The sequence below is a fragment of the Ornithodoros turicata genome, chromosome 8, assembly GCF_037126465.1.
Source record: "Ornithodoros turicata isolate Travis chromosome 8, ASM3712646v1, whole genome shotgun sequence".
NCBI classification, from domain to species: Eukaryota; Metazoa; Arthropoda; class Arachnida; order Ixodida; family Argasidae; genus Ornithodoros; species Ornithodoros turicata.
Window position 1 is genome coordinate 5023073 of NC_088208.1, and position 18301 is coordinate 5041373.

The following is an 18301-nucleotide window of genomic DNA, read 5'->3' on the forward strand; positions in this document are numbered from 1 at the left end:
GCAACTTATCTCAGCTGGGGGCTTAATCGTTTCACACCTTCAAGTTAAAGGCACGAGACAGCTAAGGAAACGAGCAACTTTATCGATGTTTTGCTTTGTTCACAATCTGTGCTTCTCGTGAAGCTTCTTCTGTGTGGTTATTGTGCACGTTGCGAACGCTCACGAGTTGTGGTGTCACCGCCCTGAGCGAGGAAAGGTTGGCAGCGTGGCTGCACTTTCTCCGACCAATAGGACTGTTTCATTTGTTCCGATAGCTCGCATTCTCGTACTCTCGTACATGCTCGTCCCGTTCCAAGGTTCGTTCCCCATGCTCGTTCATCATAATCTTCTTTTTCTTTCCGTTTCAATATATGGCTCGCTTGTCGTGTGAAAATAATGAACAAACAAGTACGTCAGTGTAAGGATAATCGTCGAGCAATACGCAAAATATTGTAAACTATATTCCTCCCCTGATGATGGTGTCGGGTGAGAATGGCACGTGTGCTGAGTTCTAGGGCACATGGGGGTACGAGGCCAGAAAGGGAAGACCTAGTGGCCCACGACAACACACCGTCATCCCACGGATATCCTAAGAGTATCATGCATGGACGGGGGTGGCATCCCCAAGAGGGTGAGTCTGATCCTCAAATCATCCTCAACATGTCATTTTAGATCTAATATAGCTCCCCACGGTATCCTCAGAGCTATGTGAGGACAACTTTAGAACAGCGCCAGAGCACTTCTATCTAGGATTAACCATATTTTCTATTTTCCTTTAATTTTTTATATGCTGATGCATTCAACCGATATCAACTTTTTTTATTGTACATGCACAGAAAACAGTTGCATACCGACTCCTTTCATATTGGTTAACTATCGCATTGCATAGCGAAAAATAAGCGGAGCGGTTTAAGAAGGAAGCAGAGAGAAATATAAAAGACAGAAAAACCCACTCCGAAGTGAAAACAGATATACTATTTGTTGCTTGTTACGCGACTGTCTGTTAAATTCGACAGCCTCGCTCGCCTGTAACACAAAACGGATGGTGAACTGCTCACGTTTCTTTCGATTATGCAAAGAACAAATACGCCAAGCGAGGAATTGATTGAAGTATCAGCTCTCAATCATTGTAAAGTCTATATTTCTTACTCCTTTTGTTTTGAGACATTAAGGTAGGCTTTTGAAAGTCAAAAGCAATACGACTAGGGTTGTCAATCCCCAGTTAATTTTGCAGTCCCGGGATTTGGGGATTGTTTTGCTGTCAATCCCGGGATCCCGGGACGGAATTTCGGGATTGTGACGAATTCAGATGATGCTTCCAGGTATAGTCCTGCGCGGGTTAGAATTATCTGACCCGCATCCGCCCGCATATTTTCTCCAAAAGCTAACCCGCATCCAACCCGGTAGCCGCAACGCGATGAACGCTGACGAGTAAACTGAGACTATACTCTCTGGTCTATGCCTCATGCTTAGACGTGTCTGTGTGCATGATTTCTTGTACGACGTCAGCGGAGGGGGCAAAAATGTACAAATGCGTGTTAGTTTGTGACTTGAGGCGTGATGATACGAAACGCGACATGGACAAAGAGGGACACACAGGCGCTGTTGCACCCTAAGGGTGTTTGTGCCGCCCTTATCAACGACGTTTTAGTCATATTTCGAGCCACTGTAGTACAGACGCGTAAGAAACTGAGCAACTCGGTGTAGAGCCCTGCGCGGATGAGGTTTTTGGCATCCGCATCCGACCCGCATCCGCGCACACGTTATCCGCATCCGCACCGCATCCGCACCATACACAACAGTTTACATCCGCATCCGATCCGCTGAGCAAAACGCACCATCCGCATCCGATCCGCAAAAATCCGCACGTTTCGAAAGACGCGTAAAGACCGCCGGAAGCATGTTGGTATAATTTCGGATGCTTCCATGCTGTCACGGAAGGACTCAGTCATGACGACAAGCAAAGGTAAACCTTTCAACAAACGCGATATGGAGGGACTTCTGGAACGCGTGGAACGCTACCTCGTCGGCGTTCGCGCGGTTCGAGACGCCTGAATGCCTCCTCTCCCGTCTTGGCGCCATGCATGGTCAAAGATGAACCAGAGCATGCGCTCGCTGTCGGCTGTCGGCGCGCAATACAAATAAATTGCGGGTGGAAAAATGACAGCACGCGGTATATCCGCATCCGATCCGCTACCGATCCGCTGCCTTCGTATCCGCATCCGATCCGCATCCGACCTCGAGCCATCCGAATCCGATCCGCACACTGCAGGAAGTGCTAAATTTTCATCCGAATCCGCAAGTATATTGCGGATATCCGCGGATATCCGCTTCCATCCGCGGATGGTGCAGGGCTCTAACTCGGTGTGTTTTTAAATAGTGGTAAAATGCGTCGACCGCACCCGACCCACTCCCGCACGACACCGAACACTTAGACCGGCCTCCCGCAACAACGTGCGAGTCACCGGCGGGTGACTCGCGGTGTAAGCACATTGGTAAGATAGTGACGGCGAAATGGTTACATTTTATTATTTTTGCTATGATAATGCCTCGAACGCTCACGAGTTGTGGTGTCACCGCCCTGAGCGAGGAAAGGTTGGCAGCGTGGCTGCACTTTCTCCGACCAATAGGACTGTTTCATTTGTTCCGATAGCTCGCATTCTCGTACTCTCGTACATGCTCGTCCCGTTCCAAGGTTCGTTCCCCATGCTCGTTCATCATAATCTTCTTTTTCTTTCCGTTTCAATATATGGCTCGCTTGTCGTGTGAAAATAATGAACAAACAAGTACGTCAGTGTAAGGATAATCGTCGAGCAATACGCAAAATATTGTAAACTATATTCCTCCCCTGATGATGGTGTCGGGTGAGAATGGCACGTGTGCTGAGTTCTAGGGCACATGGGGGTACGAGGCCAGAAAGGGAAGACCTAGTGGCCCACGACAACACACCGTCATCCCACGGATATCCTAAGAGTATCATGCATGGACGGGGGTGGCATCCCCAAGAGGGTGAGTCTGATCCTCAAATCATCCTCAACATGTCATTTTAGATCTAATATAGCTCCCCACGGTATCCTCAGAGCTATGTGAGGACAACTTTAGAACAGCGCCAGAGCACTTCTATCTAGGATTAACCATATTTTCTATTTTCCTTTAATTTTTTATATGCTGATGCATTCAACCGATATCAACTTTTTTTATTGTACATGCACAGAAAACAGTTGCATACCGACTCCTTTCATATTGGTTAACTATCGCATTGCATAGCGAAAAATAAGCGGAGCGGTTTAAGAAGGAAGCAGAGAGAAATATAAAAGACAGAAAAACCCACTCCGAAGTGAAAACAGATATACTATTTGTTGCTTGTTACGCGACTGTCTGTTAAATTCGACAGCCTCGCTCGCCTGTAACACAAAACGGATGGTGAACTGCTCACGTTTCTTTCGATTATGCAAAGAACAAATACGCCAAGCGAGGAATTGATTGAAGTATCAGCTCTCAATCATTGTAAAGTCTATATTTCTTACTCCTTTTGTTTTGAGACATTAAGGTAGGCTTTTGAAAGTCAAAAGCAATACGACTAGGGTTGTCAATCCCCAGTTAATTTTGCAGTCCCGGGATTTGGGGATTGTTTTGCTGTCAATCCCGGGATCCCGGGACGGAATTTCGGGATTGTGACGAATTCAGATGATGCTTCCAGGTATAGTCCTGCGCGGGTTAGAATTATCTGACCCGCATCCGCCCGCATATTTTCTCCAAAAGCTAACCCGCATCCAACCCGGTAGCCGCAACGCGATGAACGCTGACGAGTAAACTGAGACTATACTCTCTGGTCTATGCCTCATGCTTAGACGTGTCTGTGTGCATGATTTCTTGTACGACGTCAGCGGAGGGGGCAAAAATGTACAAATGCGTGTTAGTTTGTGACTTGAGGCGTGATGATACGAAACGCGACATGGACAAAGAGGGACACACAGGCGCTGTTGCACCCTAAGGGTGTTTGTGCCGCCCTTATCAACGACGTTTTAGTCATATTTCGAGCCACTGTAGTACAGACGCGTAAGAAACTGAGCAACTCGGTGTAGAGCCCTGCGCGGATGAGGTTTTTGGCATCCGCATCCGACCCGCATCCGCGCACACGTTATCCGCATCCGCACCGCATCCGCACCATACACAACAGTTTACATCCGCATCCGATCCGCTGAGCAAAACGCACCATCCGCATCCGATCCGCAAAAATCCGCACGTTTCGAAAGACGCGTAAAGACCGCCGGAAGCATGTTGGTATAATTTCGGATGCTTCCATGCTGTCACGGAAGGACTCAGTCATGACGACAAGCAAAGGTAAACCTTTCAACAAACGCGATATGGAGGGACTTCTGGAACGCGTGGAACGCTACCTCGTCGGCGTTCGCGCGGTTCGAGACGCCTGAATGCCTCCTCTCCCGTCTTGGCGCCATGCATGGTCAAAGATGAACCAGAGCATGCGCTCGCTGTCGGCTGTCGGCGCGCAATACAAATAAATTGCGGGTGGAAAAATGACAGCACGCGGTATATCCGCATCCGATCCGCTACCGATCCGCTGCCTTCGTATCCGCATCCGATCCGCATCCGACCTCGAGCCATCCGAATCCGATCCGCACACTGCAGGAAGTGCTAAATTTTCATCCGAATCCGCAAGTATATTGCGGATATCCGCGGATATCCGCTTCCATCCGCGGATGGTGCAGGGCTCTAACTCGGTGTGTTTTTAAATAGTGGTAAAATGCGTCGACCGCACCCGACCCACTCCCGCACGACACCGAACACTTAGACCGGCCTCCCGCAACAACGTGCGAGTCACCGGCGGGTGACTCGCGGTGTAAGCACATTGGTAAGATAGTGACGGCGAAATGGTTACATTTTATTATTTTTGCTATGATAATGCCTCATTTAGTCATCTGCATTTCACTGTTGCAATTGAAAAGAAGCCGAGTCCCGCTACACTTGAAGTAACTTGAAATATTACTTTATTATTTCCTCAAGCGGTATAACATTCCACTGCAATGAAGAACATCAACAAGAACAACCAAAAAAGAACAAAGAAAAAAGAATGGAAAGAAATGAAACACTAAGCACTAAATGGTTCCCCGACAACACGTATCGTTTTGGGGACGTCCCAAACAGATCCCAACGTCGCTGGCTCGATTGAGGGATCCGTGGGGATGCCTTCAGAACTTATACTTGCTACTTCGAGCAACGAGGTCCGAAAAACGTCCCCATGGGAGCATGTCAGGGACCTCTGTACGAGTGGAGGGGGAACTGATTCACGGCAATGAGAGGAGGAGGGCGAGACTGCTGACAGCGCGGTTCAATTTTCAACGGTCATCTGGCGATCGCATGTGCTCCAGCGAGGCCTTGTCAATGTTGCTGCCAACGGCGTTATGTCAATGAATTGTAAGTATACTTTTGATGTGTTATTCGGAATCGAGAGTGAAGCTTGCTGTTAGTTTGAAAGCATGCAAAGCGTTGTAATGCTCAAACGCGTTTTTCTTCGTTTAACTTCGGTTTAGGAACATCGTGAGCTACTCCTCGATCAAAGTGTGTTCATCATGAGACGCAGCAAACGAACATCAAGGCGAACACTTCATCGTCATGTGAGCCAAGCTGTAGCGGGAAGCTTTTGCGTGATAAACTGAAGGAGCATCATATGACTGTCGCAACGATGGTGACGCCGGCAGTGAAACGCGTTCGATGTTTGTGGGCCAGTCAAGCGAACCGCTTTCGATGTTGGTGAACACTCCTAGTGATCATGAGCCACGTCCCGTGTTGATAGATCAAAGTATTGGTGACCACGGGAGCAGTGATGTGGATGAGGTTCGTGACATTGACGGTGCGAACTTGACTGAGTCACGGCCTTCCCACCCAGAGGAAGCACTTCCAAAACTGACTGCAATTTTCGTACCTGAAGCATCATGTGTGCTTCAATATGTGGCTACCTACACTTTTTACGTTTTACAAGTCAGTATTTTTTCACCTTTCATGTGTTGTACATGCAGATAAGTGCACAGTGCTTGGAACTTTGATACATTTGAGATGATCTCATTGGCTTATTGGAACCTGCCATCGCCTAAGTACCATCATTTATTCACACTCACACACTGTTGCGAGAAGAACGGTACCTGGTCGCCGCATCTCATTAACATGCTCAGGCGAAGTCAGAGTCTTTTTCGTTTGAGTTTTTCTTAGTGTTTGAATGCCAGGGTATTATGAAAGGTCGTATTTTCTGTTTGTCCTTACAGATTGTTTTGTGGGTACCTTGTAGTGTGTTGCAGTCTTTGGTGCCATGATATTTTTATGGTCGTTTTGATTTTTATTCAACACGGATATCACAAAGTTCATGTTACATAGAGAAAGGAACACTCTCTAGCCAGTTCTTTCATAAGGTAATATGCCCAGCGATTAATTTTTAGGTAATTAGGTTATGTTTTAAGCTTTCTCTTTTTACTGTGCTGCATATTTGATAAACATTTTGGAGCATCTCCCTTCCAGCAGTGTAATCTGTTATTGTAAGGCTGAGTTGAGTAAGGTAAGTTGAGACTTTACTGAGAAAGTACTTGTACAACAAGTACAACAACAGGAAGGCCACAACAAAGCTGATCTCTGATATACAGTTTATTACTGTGGATTGCTCTTGATGCTGTGATATTGTGATTTACTGTTATGCAAAGTGCTTCAATTCCGCATGCAAATGATGGATGTAGAATTACACTTGCGAGTCTCAATAGTAAGAATAAACTAGTTCTTCTCTGAACTCCCTGCTTCAAATTTTCAATCGTCGTTGTGCAAGCGCATTTAGTATTGAGTGCGCATTTTTTTGTAACGGGGCCAAGCTACGCAGAAAAAGGGAGGGGGTAGGAGAGGAGGAGCAGCCTACGGGCACATCCCATTTGCGTACCACGCTCATCCCCAAGAAAGCCCCATGGGACCTGCCAGATACGTCCCAAAGGCATATCTGGGTGTGCCATTGTTACGTGACAGGGATCATTTTTGCTGTATTTCGGATGTTTTAGGGATATCATCGTCTTCCCCAAGTGACGTCTTAAAGATGTTTCTCGGACCTGCTTGTGTTGTCGGGGTTTATAACACCGTCGCTGTGTGCTTATACAATGATTAAAACATGACCGGAGAAAGCACAAAGCGTCGAAGGAAGTGTGCCTCAGTTCGGAGCGAACATTTGTGCAAATACTGGCTGCCGAGCTGAAGGTCCGTTCAGTTTCTGCGCTAGAAGAAGGGACGATCAGCAAATATCTGTAAGCACGTGTAGGCAGCAGTCCTCTACCACCTTCAATCATAAAAAATGCCATTTTCTTACAAAAAAAGTCAGCCTGCGCCTGATGTCCCACAGGTACTTGATATTCCTGTTATACTCGTGCATGCTATCCTGGGATTTTCCGGAAATAATCCCGGGACTTCGGGACGTCAGAAATTGAGCGGGATTTCGGGGTTCGGGATATCCCGATTGACAACCCTAAATGCGACAGAATCGCACATTTCTGTCCTTTCCACGAGAAATGCTTCCTGTATGCCTCCTCTCCTCTCCATTCTCTGACTCATTTTCGGAGGCAGAGAATTTTACGCTGGACCACCCTTTGTTTCAGAAAAAGGTCAATCCGGTTGAAGGATCGACCTAAAAACAAAACAAATGTGTTCAGGGAGCCTGGCCAGGTAAACTAAACAAAGTAATACCTCTCGTTCCGCTACCTACCAATAGGGACAGGCACAAGATGTTCCCGAATGACACTTCACAGACAGTCCCTGAGTGTCATCCTCAGGAAGTTCCGGGGATACACCTCGAAGGACGATGACACGATGACACTCTGGGGACATCTTGAGGACCGTGTGTGTTCTTCGGCGTATCAGAAGTATCAAAAGAAGAAAGAGGAGGATGCTGCCCTCTCTCCTCAACGTATACACTTATTTGATTACCTGTATGTAAATATTTCCTTCAAGCATGCAAGCACAATGCGCAGCCTTACTGTCAGGCATCATAAACTGTAGATTGAAAATAAATTTCCAGTGCAATAAAACGTTTTTCTAGTGAACTTGAACGGAACGTTGGTGAACTGTTTTAATTCTGTGTTAGCACCGCGAGACAAAATAATGTTATGGCACTATTCGAGACAATCTACCTCAGGACATGTACAGAGTGCTTTGTTCTTCACGTTCATTACAACATCAACACTATGTCCGCAATGTACCAATAAAGAGAAGAATTTGAAAACTACCATGAGCATCCATTTTGCCTTTGTTGTTCACCACTACAGCCGTAGCTATCAAGACGGCCTGAAGGTCGCAAGTCCTCACAAACGATGCAGACAGCGTTACATAAAAAACTTTACAAAATAGATGTATGTTGAGAGGCATCCTGACGCCATCACGTCCATGGGGCACAGTCAGCCGCTTGTGTGATCGCCCAAGCGTAGAACCCTTCCGCCATCTTCCTTTGTCAGCTTCAACGTCAGCGAGTCGTTGGGAATAACGAAACGAAAACCTTATGGAACCTCTGTTGTGGCGCAATCTCTGCTCCTCGCTTAGCTTCTTCGTTGGGGCTATCGTGCTCGTTACGAGCCCTTACGTGTTGTGATGTCACCACCCTGAACGAACTACAGGTGGTGGTGGTGGGTGGTGAAAGGGCTTGCCGTTGTCGGCCTCACGTAGGTGGGTAACGTCACGACTGACGCCCTGGGAAAATGTGCGTCCTGGGCCGACTTCTAAGGGAACTGTGCCGACATATGTCTGAAAGCGTCTGAGGAAAACCCAGGAAAAACCCCAGACAGCACAGCCGGCACCGGGATTCGAACCCGGGTACCTCCCAGTCTCGACGTGACATGGCGACGCGACGAACTACAGCTGCCAACGATGCTGCAGTCTTTTCGACCAATGGAGTTGGAGCAAATGCTGTTTGGATAGCTCGCATGGCTTGTCTATGGTTTGTCTATGACTTGTCGTTGTCACTTCTTCGCCTTCTTTCTCGTCCTGATCGGCATCTTCTCGAGAATATCTCACAGCCCTAGTGTGGATACCATGAAAGGGACAGTCGACAGTGTCCTTTTGTACACAGTCGTAGAGCAATCCATGTCCGTTGCTGTAGAAATTCTGTTTCTACAGATCTTCAAACGAAGATGTTTAACATTCTAACCAGTGCGTCAACCCACTCGTAAGGCAACGATCTTCGATCGTTACTGGACTGAGAGATTACGCCCTTCTGACGTTAAAGAAAAGGGCGTGTGATACACCACGTGCTGAAGTCCACGAGTGTCTCGGGCTTGGTTAGATCATGAGCCATGAGGCGATGAAGCCTGTGAGCACGTGAACACACTCGTTAGACGACACCGCTAGAGCAAAATATTACGCCTTTGTCCTGTTCACGAAAAATGCGCGTCAAAAAAGAAAATATATGGAGATGTCTGCTGAACTCCATATTGGGCCGGCTACTCCAGTACGCTTATGGTAGCGAAGTCTGTCTACCAAGGAGTCTAAAAGGCCGTTTGTTCCACAAGAACTCTTAAGGACATAGTTTCCTTCTTACCATTTTTTCGCTCCCATGCCTACTGTTTGAACGAAGACGCACAGCCATTTCGAAATTCTTCTCCGTCGAATTCAAAGATTTATGATGACGAGACACCCCAAGCTAACTAATGGTTCCACCTCGGCACTGCTTGACAATCCACATTACAGGCTTTAGTACTGGGAATGATTGCAAAGCACTCAGGTAAGGTTGCTTTAGACTACTGGATAAGCAAGTTTCGGAGTACTGACTTGGCTCGACTTGGCTTCGCCTCGCGTAAGCGCCAATGTCACCAGTTCCCTTCAACCAGGCGTATGGGCCAATTTGGCCCGCTGTCTTACCGGTCAGCGACAAATGCCATTTTATCTAAAATCGCGTGAGGTTACTTGTGCAGGTATTAGTCGAGGTCTTGTGTATTAGGTTCATACAGTCACCATTTTGTATACCTTTTAATGCGCATCATGTTGCACACCACATTCATTTTTGATGGAGCGTATAATCTCTAGAATATATAACTAAACTGGGCGTTCTCACTCATAAAGGCGCCTCTCAGGTGAAAGCAGGCTTCACAATTTGTGAACCGAACTACAAGAATTTCATTTTGAGATTATGAATGGGTAGTTTCATTGCCAGGTGCAGTACTCTACCTCATTGCTGGTGCTGACTTCGTTGGCTGATGTGGGGAATGAAATAATGAGCCCCTTCAGGATACAGGATAGGAGTCCTATGGTGTCGAAAAAGGTCAAAAGAGCTTTGAGGGTGGGGCCTTGGTGTTTAGCCAGGGATCATGCAATTCCGATAGAGAGGGGGTGGGCGAGAGCCCAGCTGATTAAGAGATCACGACCCCAAGAACACACATGGTCCTCAGGATGTCCCCACAGTGTCGCCGTGTCCTCGTCCTTCGAGGTGTATCCCCAGAACGTCCTGAGGATAACACTCGTGGACTGTCCGTGAAGAGTCATTCAGGTACGTCCTGTGCCCGTCCCTGTGGGTAGCTAGGGGGACGAGAAATATTATTTTGTTTAGCTTACCTGCTCAGACTCCCTAAACACATTTGTTTTGTTTTTGGGCCGATCCTGGGACCTGACTGACATTTTTCTTAAATAAAGGGTGGCCCAGCGTAAAATTCCCTTCCGCCAAAAGGAATGATTGTCTATGATACATGAAGGATTTCCCGTGGAAAGAACAGAAACGCGCGATTCTGTCGCACTGCTTTTGACTTTCAAAGGTCCTACCTGAATGCCTCAAACCAAAGGGAGTAAGAAACATAGACTTTGGAATGAAGCAGAGCTAATACTTCAATCAATTTATCGCTTTGAGTATTTTTTCTTTGCGTAATCGAAAGAAACATGGGGAGCTCACCTTTCGTATTGCGTAGCAGGCGAGCAGGACTCTCGTATTTACGGAGGGTCGCCTTATAAGCAAGAAATGGTATCTGTTTTGGCTTCGGAAGAGAATACTAGTACCGTGCCGCTCAGACCGGCCTTCGTTCGGCGGATGGCCGTATCCGCATGCTTCTGACCTCCTGCGGAGCCACGGTGCTGTGGACGGCAAGGTGCCGCGCTGTCACGCGAAATCTTCGCAATGTCCCCATTCTGCCGCTTGTGCAGCGCGCCAGATGTCTTCTTGTGGCAGTGCTCCAGGAGGAGTTGACTTCGAGTGCTGAAGAGCGCTTCGGTGCACGATGGGGAGGTCTGTCCTACCTTGACACTTGGGGAGGCCTTGTTTTCTTCCGCGACTTCCGGCCGTGAACGTTATTGTGAGCATCATTGTACATACCACTGTTCATACCACATAGCATTGTAGATATCTGTCACCCGTCACCTCCTCTCGCCTGTATATGAACATTTGGAAGTGAGCCTAGGTCACCCATGAATAAATTTTTCCCCACACTAGTACCTTTCGGAGTGGGCAAGCTTAAGCTTGTCCCACTCAGACTTGTGTCCTTGACAAGATTCTGTTTCTCACTGGAACAATAAAAATGCTGCCATAACTTTGGTGTCATTGCAATTTGAAGCACTTGGCGGATGTGCGTGCCAGAAATGGCAAAATAAAGCAAATCAACGCAGGGAATTGAAGGAAAGCATTGTCCTCCATGTGTACTTAAACTGTCCTAAATTGGTCCCTGGGGATGGGCGTGGGACAGCCTCGGGGACGTCCATATGCCAAAGTGGCAGTATTATGACATTCTGAGAATCAGATTTTGACATCCTAGGGATGCCATACCTGTCGCCATCAGACAACCTTAGGATAGCCCTGGGATAACAGTGTGTTCTTGGGGGAGAGTGCGATTCGGGGAGGCTGGTGGTGTGCGCAATGAAGAAGAATGCGCTATAGATCTCCTGGGGCCAGTGTTGTTCGTAGCGGCGCTACTTGTAGCGGCACTACTGTAATTGCTACTTTTTTCAATAGCGGAGGTGTAACTCCGCTACATTTGTTATTTCTAGCGGGAAAGTAATTTCCGCTACAATTTTGAGTAGTGGAACCGCCTCCGCTAGCGCTACTTTTGAGGCTGAAAATAAATAAGACGCTAGAGTACGTCCAGTGAACTTGCTGTCAGATCATGTAAGACCGACTCGAGAAGTCGAGCCGCGGGCGTCGCTCAGCCCTGAATCTGGTGGCGTATATATGGCACATATTTATTTATTTATTTATTTATGATACCCTCAGGGCTTTGAGCATTACAGAGGGGAGGGGCGTATGTAACAATAAGTTCAAATATAAGAGGATGCATACAGAAGACACAAAACAATGAAAAATTAGACAAAAAAAGGAAAAAAAAATCACTATGTGGCGTTCAGATGATCACAAAGAGCATTCTTAAATAATGAAGGGGCAGTAATGGATGAAATAGAGCTGGGAAGGCGGTTCCACTCGAGTGAGGTTTTGGGCAGAAATGACTGAAAGTATACGTTAGTAGTGCAAAAGGGAATGCCAACCTTCTGTGCATTGTCCAGCCGTGAAGAGATATGTGACGGACAAGAAATTAAAGAGTGTCGGAGGATATCGTTATGATAAAAAATTTTGTGAAATAGACAAAGACGAGTAACATTGCGTCGAACTGAGAGATGAGATAGGTTAAGACTAGCTTTCATGGAGGTAACACTGGCTGTCCTGGCATAATTACCGAGAATGAACCGTGCTGCGCGGTTTTGTACACTTTCCACTTGAGCAATGAATGTCGCCTGTCCCGGGTCCCACACAGAAGCAGCATATTCGAGCTTCGGAAGCACGAAGGTTCGGTATAACATGAGTTTTAGATTTAGTGGACCAAGGCTGTAATTACGGCGGATGTACCCTAGAGTGCGTGTGGCGTTTTTGGTTATATACTCGATGTGTGGTTTCCAGGATAGGTTAGAAGATATGAAAATGCCAAGATATTTATATGTAGAAACACGTTCCAATGCAGTGTTATTAATCATGTATGTATGACAAGGTTCGTTGTTGCGGCATATTCTCATGTGCTTACACTTTCCGAGGTTTAGTTCCATGTGCCACGTGGAGCACCATGTTAGTAGCGTATCGAGGTCTTTTTGTAATAAGTCAGAGTCAGAAGCGGTAGTTACTTTTCGATAGATAACACAATCGTCGGCGTAGAGACGAACAGAAGAGGAGAAGAGGTTAGGAAGGTCGTTGATATAGATAAGAAAAAGTAAGGGGCCGAGAACGGAGCCTTGCGGTACACCAGATAAGACAGAAGCTATGTTTGAATTCCCATTGTTAGTAACGACATACTGCAAGCGATCAGATAAGAAAGAGTGAATCCAGGCTATAACATTTTTGTCAACATTAAGTCTTGTTAATTTTAGAAGTAAATGCCTGTGCGCGACTTTGTCAAATGCTTTAGATAGATCAATGAATATGCAGTCTGTGCAGGACCCGCGATCAAGGGCCTGATGAAGGTCATCTAGGAAAGAGACGAGTTGGGTTTCGCAAGAGAAATTTTTCCTAAATCCATGTTGATTATGGTGAAAAAACGAGTTAAATTCAAGGTGCTGGACTAAGTGAGAGTAAATTATATGTTCCATTATTTTACAGGGAATGCTAGTTAAAGAAATGGGGCGATAGTTACTTGCGCAGTGTCTATCACCAGATTTAAAGAAGGGAACCACCTTCGCGATAGACCAATCATGAGGAATGCAACCAGACTCTAGCGACTGCATAAAAATGTGAGTTAGAAATAATGCCGAACATGTGGCAGTGTTTTTCAAAAACTTAGTATTAATATCATCATGCCCAGAACTAGCAGATAGTTTCAGAGTATCAATTATCTTAATAATGACATAGGTATCAATAAGTATAGGATCCATAGTAATGTAATTGTGAACACTCAATTCGGAAAGGTTGTCGGAAGTAACAGGGGAAAAAGCGCTAACAAATGCATCGTTCAATGCATTAGCACACTGTGATGGGGGTATTACAACACCGTCTGGAGTACGTAATGTGATTTCTGTGTTATTCTTTCGATTTACAAAGTTCCAAAACTGCTTAGGGTTCCGTTTTAGCATTTCGGGTAAAGTGTTCTTAAAATAGTTATTCTTGGCATCATGAAGCTCTAGCCTGTATGCTTTCAGGGCGTTATAATAGGCGTCCAAACTCGACGGGCTAGGAGATAGCTTTGAGCGACGAAATAGCCGTTTCTTCCTATTTAGAAGCCTTCTTAGCGTTTTGTTGAACCAAGGCGTTTGAGAATGAGTGGAAATGGTTATTTGTGGGATATATTTATCGATGAGCTGCATCACCTTGCTCTTGAACAGGTGCCAGTTACTTTCAACCGAACGGAGTGGAAAGTCAGCTAAATAAAAATTAAGGTATTCATAAAGTTCATCATTTATAGCAGTAAAGTTAGCATTTTTATAGTCCCTAATTATCTTTTTGTCCTTACCACGACCTACTGACGTATTAATGTAATAATGAAGTATAGAGTGATCACTAAGCCCGTCGAAGTTGGAAAGCCTATCAACAAGATCGGGTGTTGAGGTTAACAGCAAGTCTAGTATGTTGGAAGATGATTGGGTTACTCTAGTAGGACTTGTAACTAACTGTGAAAGGTTAAAGGTGTTACACATTTCTATGAAGGTAGCACATTCATGGGATGTTGACATAACGTGTGTGTCATGGGCTTGCCAATTGATGGAAGGGTAGTTAAAGTCACCCATAAGAAATATAGGCAAATGGGGAAATCGTGCCACAACCAGATTAAGTGCATCATGTAACTGAGATAAGAAGGTATTTCCATATGAAGGCGGCCTGTAACATACACCAATTATCATTCTCCTGTGTTTACAATCCGCACTCACCCAGATCATTTCTAAAGGTGAGCTAATATCAATCAGCTGAGAGCTAATATGATTAGATACCGCAATAAGGACACCGCCTCCGGTTCTTTGACCTCGGTCGTTGCGATAAATGTTATATGACTTGTTGCAGTGAAATAATTCCTTGTTGCATATTTTGGATGATAGCCAGGTTTCGGTTAGAATGACGAAGTCTGCATCACACGAGTCCATAATCGAGCATAATTCATCTCGATGTCTAGTAATGCTCCGAATATTAGTGTAGAGAATAGAAATTTGTAAATGCGATGAGTTCTGCTTAATTAAGCGCGATTGCTATGGTTGATCGTGAGAGGGATTGTCAAAGACAGGACATGATTGAGCATTATTATCGGGACAATCATTCTGCGCTGCAGGAGTGTTTGAGGCTCCAAATCCACCTGTATGTCTTGTTTGAAATTCCCTAACACTATCAGTAGGTGGATCGTAAACGAAACACTTGTCCTTAACATAAAGCTTATTATAGCGAACTTTGAATGGTGTATCCAAAGCCTTCCCGTATTCAATTAATTTCTTCCGAGCAATACGCGTAGACAGTGAGAAATCGGGAGCAACTGACACAGCATTTACGCTAGATTTAGGTTTCGTTTGGAGTATAAGATCACGTGTCTTAAAAGATGTGAACTTCACAATTATAGGGCGATTCCCGCTATTTCTATAGGAGCCTATTCTATGTGCACGTTCTATAGTGTCGCTTCCTATCTTTAACCCGAACATGTCATCAATGGCGCCTAGAACTTTCTTCTCGGATTCCTCCCATCTCTCACCGTCGACGTCTGTGATGCCATGAAAGATTAAATTGTTTCGCCTTGATCTGTCCTCCTGATCAGTTAAGCTTGCGCGAATTAATTCATTTTCGGCTCTGAGTCTTTTTATTTCTGACTTTAGGGTGTCGACTTCAGAAGCTTTCGATTCGACAATTTCGAGTCGTGTGCTGATATTAGAAATCTTTTCTATAATATCGTTTTGTGTATCTTGTACTGATTTAACAGCCACAAGAAGGTCTGTCTGTCCTTTTTCAAGTGACGCTGAACGTGTCTCAAGGACTGCAGAACGAGAGTTAAGTTCTTGTAGCACCTGTAAAATTGTATCAAGCTGCTTTGCTTGCGTGTCCGACTTTGGGGGTCCCGGATTTTGCTCGACGTCGCCGGACAGAAGTAGACGTTTAAAGGCACCATAGTCATTCAAAGCTAGTTGGCAAAGATACTTAGTATACAGAAGATAACACACTACTGTGCGGAAACAAAGTGGGCACTGCAGATCCAGAAGCCATCTGTTGCTAGTTTTATGTTTGGATAATGAAATATCATTTCTCACCTGCATAAACAGGAGAATTGGATTAACAGTAGTCCACATTTCGGATCCGCAGAGCCCACTGTGCACACTATGACCGTAGAGCCTTATGAAGAGTTCATCGGGGAGCAGTGCTGTCGTGCAACGGTGAAGTCCAAAACCAGCGGTGATTGGCGCATCGATGATATCCAGAAGCGCACGTGGATTTTCTTGTGCGTTGTTGACAAACAGGTTAGAAGAGCAGGTAGAATTCCAGAATGATGTCTGCATACATGTGCCGTTTACTGGATGATGCCACTGGCATGATGCGTGAAACAGCTGCATAAACAGGAGAATTGGATTAACAGTAGTCCACATTTCGGATCCGCAGAGCCCACTGTGCACACTATGACCGTAGAGCCTTATGAAGAGTTCATCGGGGAGCAGTGCTGTCGTGCAACGGTGAAGTCCAAAACCAGCGGTGATTGGCGCATCGATGATATCCAGAAGCGCACGTGGATTTTCTTGTGCGTTGTTGACAAACAGGTTAGAAGAGCAGGTAGAATTCCAGAATGATGTCTGCATACATGTGCCGTTTACTGGATGATGCCACTGGCATGAAGCGTGAAACAGCTGCATAAACAGGAGAATTGGATTAACAGTAGTCCACATTTCGGATCCGCAGAGCCCACTGTGCACACTATGACCGTAGAGCCTTATGAAGAGTTCATCGGGGAGCAGTGCTGTCGTGCAACGGTGAAGTCCAAAACCAGCGGTGATTGGCGCATCGATGATATCCAGAAGCGCACGTGGATTTTCTTGTGCGTTGTTGACAAACAGGTTAGAAGAGCAGGTAGAATTCCAGAATGATGTCTGCATACATGTGCCGTTTACTGGATGATGCCACTGGCATGATGCGTGAAACAGCTGCATAAACAGGAGAATTGGATTAACAGTAGTCCACATTTCGGATCCGCAGAGCCCACTGTGCACACTATGACCGTAGAGCCTTATGAAGAGTTCATCGGGGAGCAGTGCTGTCGTGCAACGGTGAAGTCCAAAACCAGCGGTGATTGGCGCATCGATGATATCCAGAAGCGCACGTGGATTTTCTTGTGCGTTGTTGACAAACAGGTTAGAAGAGCAGGTAGAATTCCAGAATGATGTCTGCATACATGTGCCGTTTACTGGATGATGCCACTGGCATGAAGCGTGAAACAGCTGCATAAACAGGAGAATTGGATTAACAGTAGTCCACATTTCGGATCCGCAGAGCCCACTGTGCACACTATGACCGTAGAGCCTTATGAAGAGTTCATCGGGGAGCAGTGCTGTCGTGCAACGGTGAAGTCCAAAACCAGCGGTGATTGGCGCATCGATGATATCCAGAAGCGCACGTGGATTTTCTTGTGCGTTGTTGACAAACAGGTTAGAAGAGCAGGTAGAATTCCAGAATGATGTCTGCATACATGTGCCGTTTACTGGATGATGCCACTGGCATGAAGCGTGAAACAGCTGCATAAACAGGAGAATTGGATTAACAGTAGTCCACATTTCGGATCCGCAGAGCCCACTGTGCACACTATGACCGTAGAGCCTTATGAAGAGTTCATCGGGGAGCAGTGCTGTCGTGCAACGGTGAAGTCCAAAACCAGCGGTGATTGGCGCATCGATGATATCCAGAAGCGCACGTGGATTTTCTTGTGCGTTGTTGACAAACAGGTTAGAAGAGCAGGTAGAATTCCAGAATGATGTCTGCATACATGTGCCGTTTACTGGATGATGCCACTGGCATGAAGCGTGAAACAGCTGCATAAACAGGAGAATTGGATTAACAGTAGTCCACATTTCGGATCCGCAGAGCCCACTGTGCACACTATGACCGTAGAGCCTTATGAAGAGTTCATCGGGGAGCAGTGCTGTCGTGCAACGGTGAAGTCCAAAACCAGCGGTGATTGGCGCATCGATGATATCCAGAAGCGCACGTGGATTTTCTTGTGCGTTGTTGACAAACAGGTTAGAAGAGCAGGTAGAATTCCAGAATGATGTCTGCATACATGTGCCGTTTACTGGATGATGCCACTGGCATGAAGCGTGAAACAGCTGCATAAACAGGAGAATTGGATTAACAGTAGTCCACATTTCGGATCCGCAGAGCCCACTG

The 18301-nt window shown here is 46.0% G+C and overlaps 2 protein-coding genes across 2 annotated transcripts in view; one reads left to right on the plus strand and one right to left on the minus strand.

Moving 5' to 3' along the window:
- Positions 1 to 2658: 2658 nt before the first annotated feature.
- Positions 2659 to 18301, plus strand: part of LOC135365860 (uncharacterized) — a 77884-nt gene continuing 62241 nt past the window's right edge. Inside the window, exon 1 of the mRNA XM_064598548.1 lies at positions 2659 to 2988. Within this exon, the coding sequence (XP_064454618.1) occupies positions 2850 to 2988 (139 nt within the window). The 5' untranslated portion in view covers positions 2659 to 2849. The remainder of the gene's footprint in view (positions 2989 to 18301) is intronic.
- On the minus strand, positions 15142 to 16138 carry LOC135366310 (uncharacterized). The gene is made up of 2 exons (XM_064598985.1): positions 16099 to 16138; positions 15142 to 16055 (listed from the first exon to the last, which is right to left on the minus strand). The coding sequence occupies exons 1-2, from the start codon at positions 16136 to 16138 to the stop codon at positions 15142 to 15144; spliced, it is 954 nt and encodes a 317-aa protein (XP_064455055.1).

Excerpts from the sequence above, each read along its gene's own strand:
- LOC135366310 (XM_064598985.1), bottom strand. The coding sequence starts at position 16,138 with ATGGCTTCTGGATCTGCAGTGCCCACTTTGTTTCCGCACA. Across the intron at positions 16,056-16,098 it reads GCCCACTTTGTTTCCGCACA|CTTTGAATGACTATGGTGCC; the intron begins GTAGTGTGTTAT and ends TTTGCCAACTAG.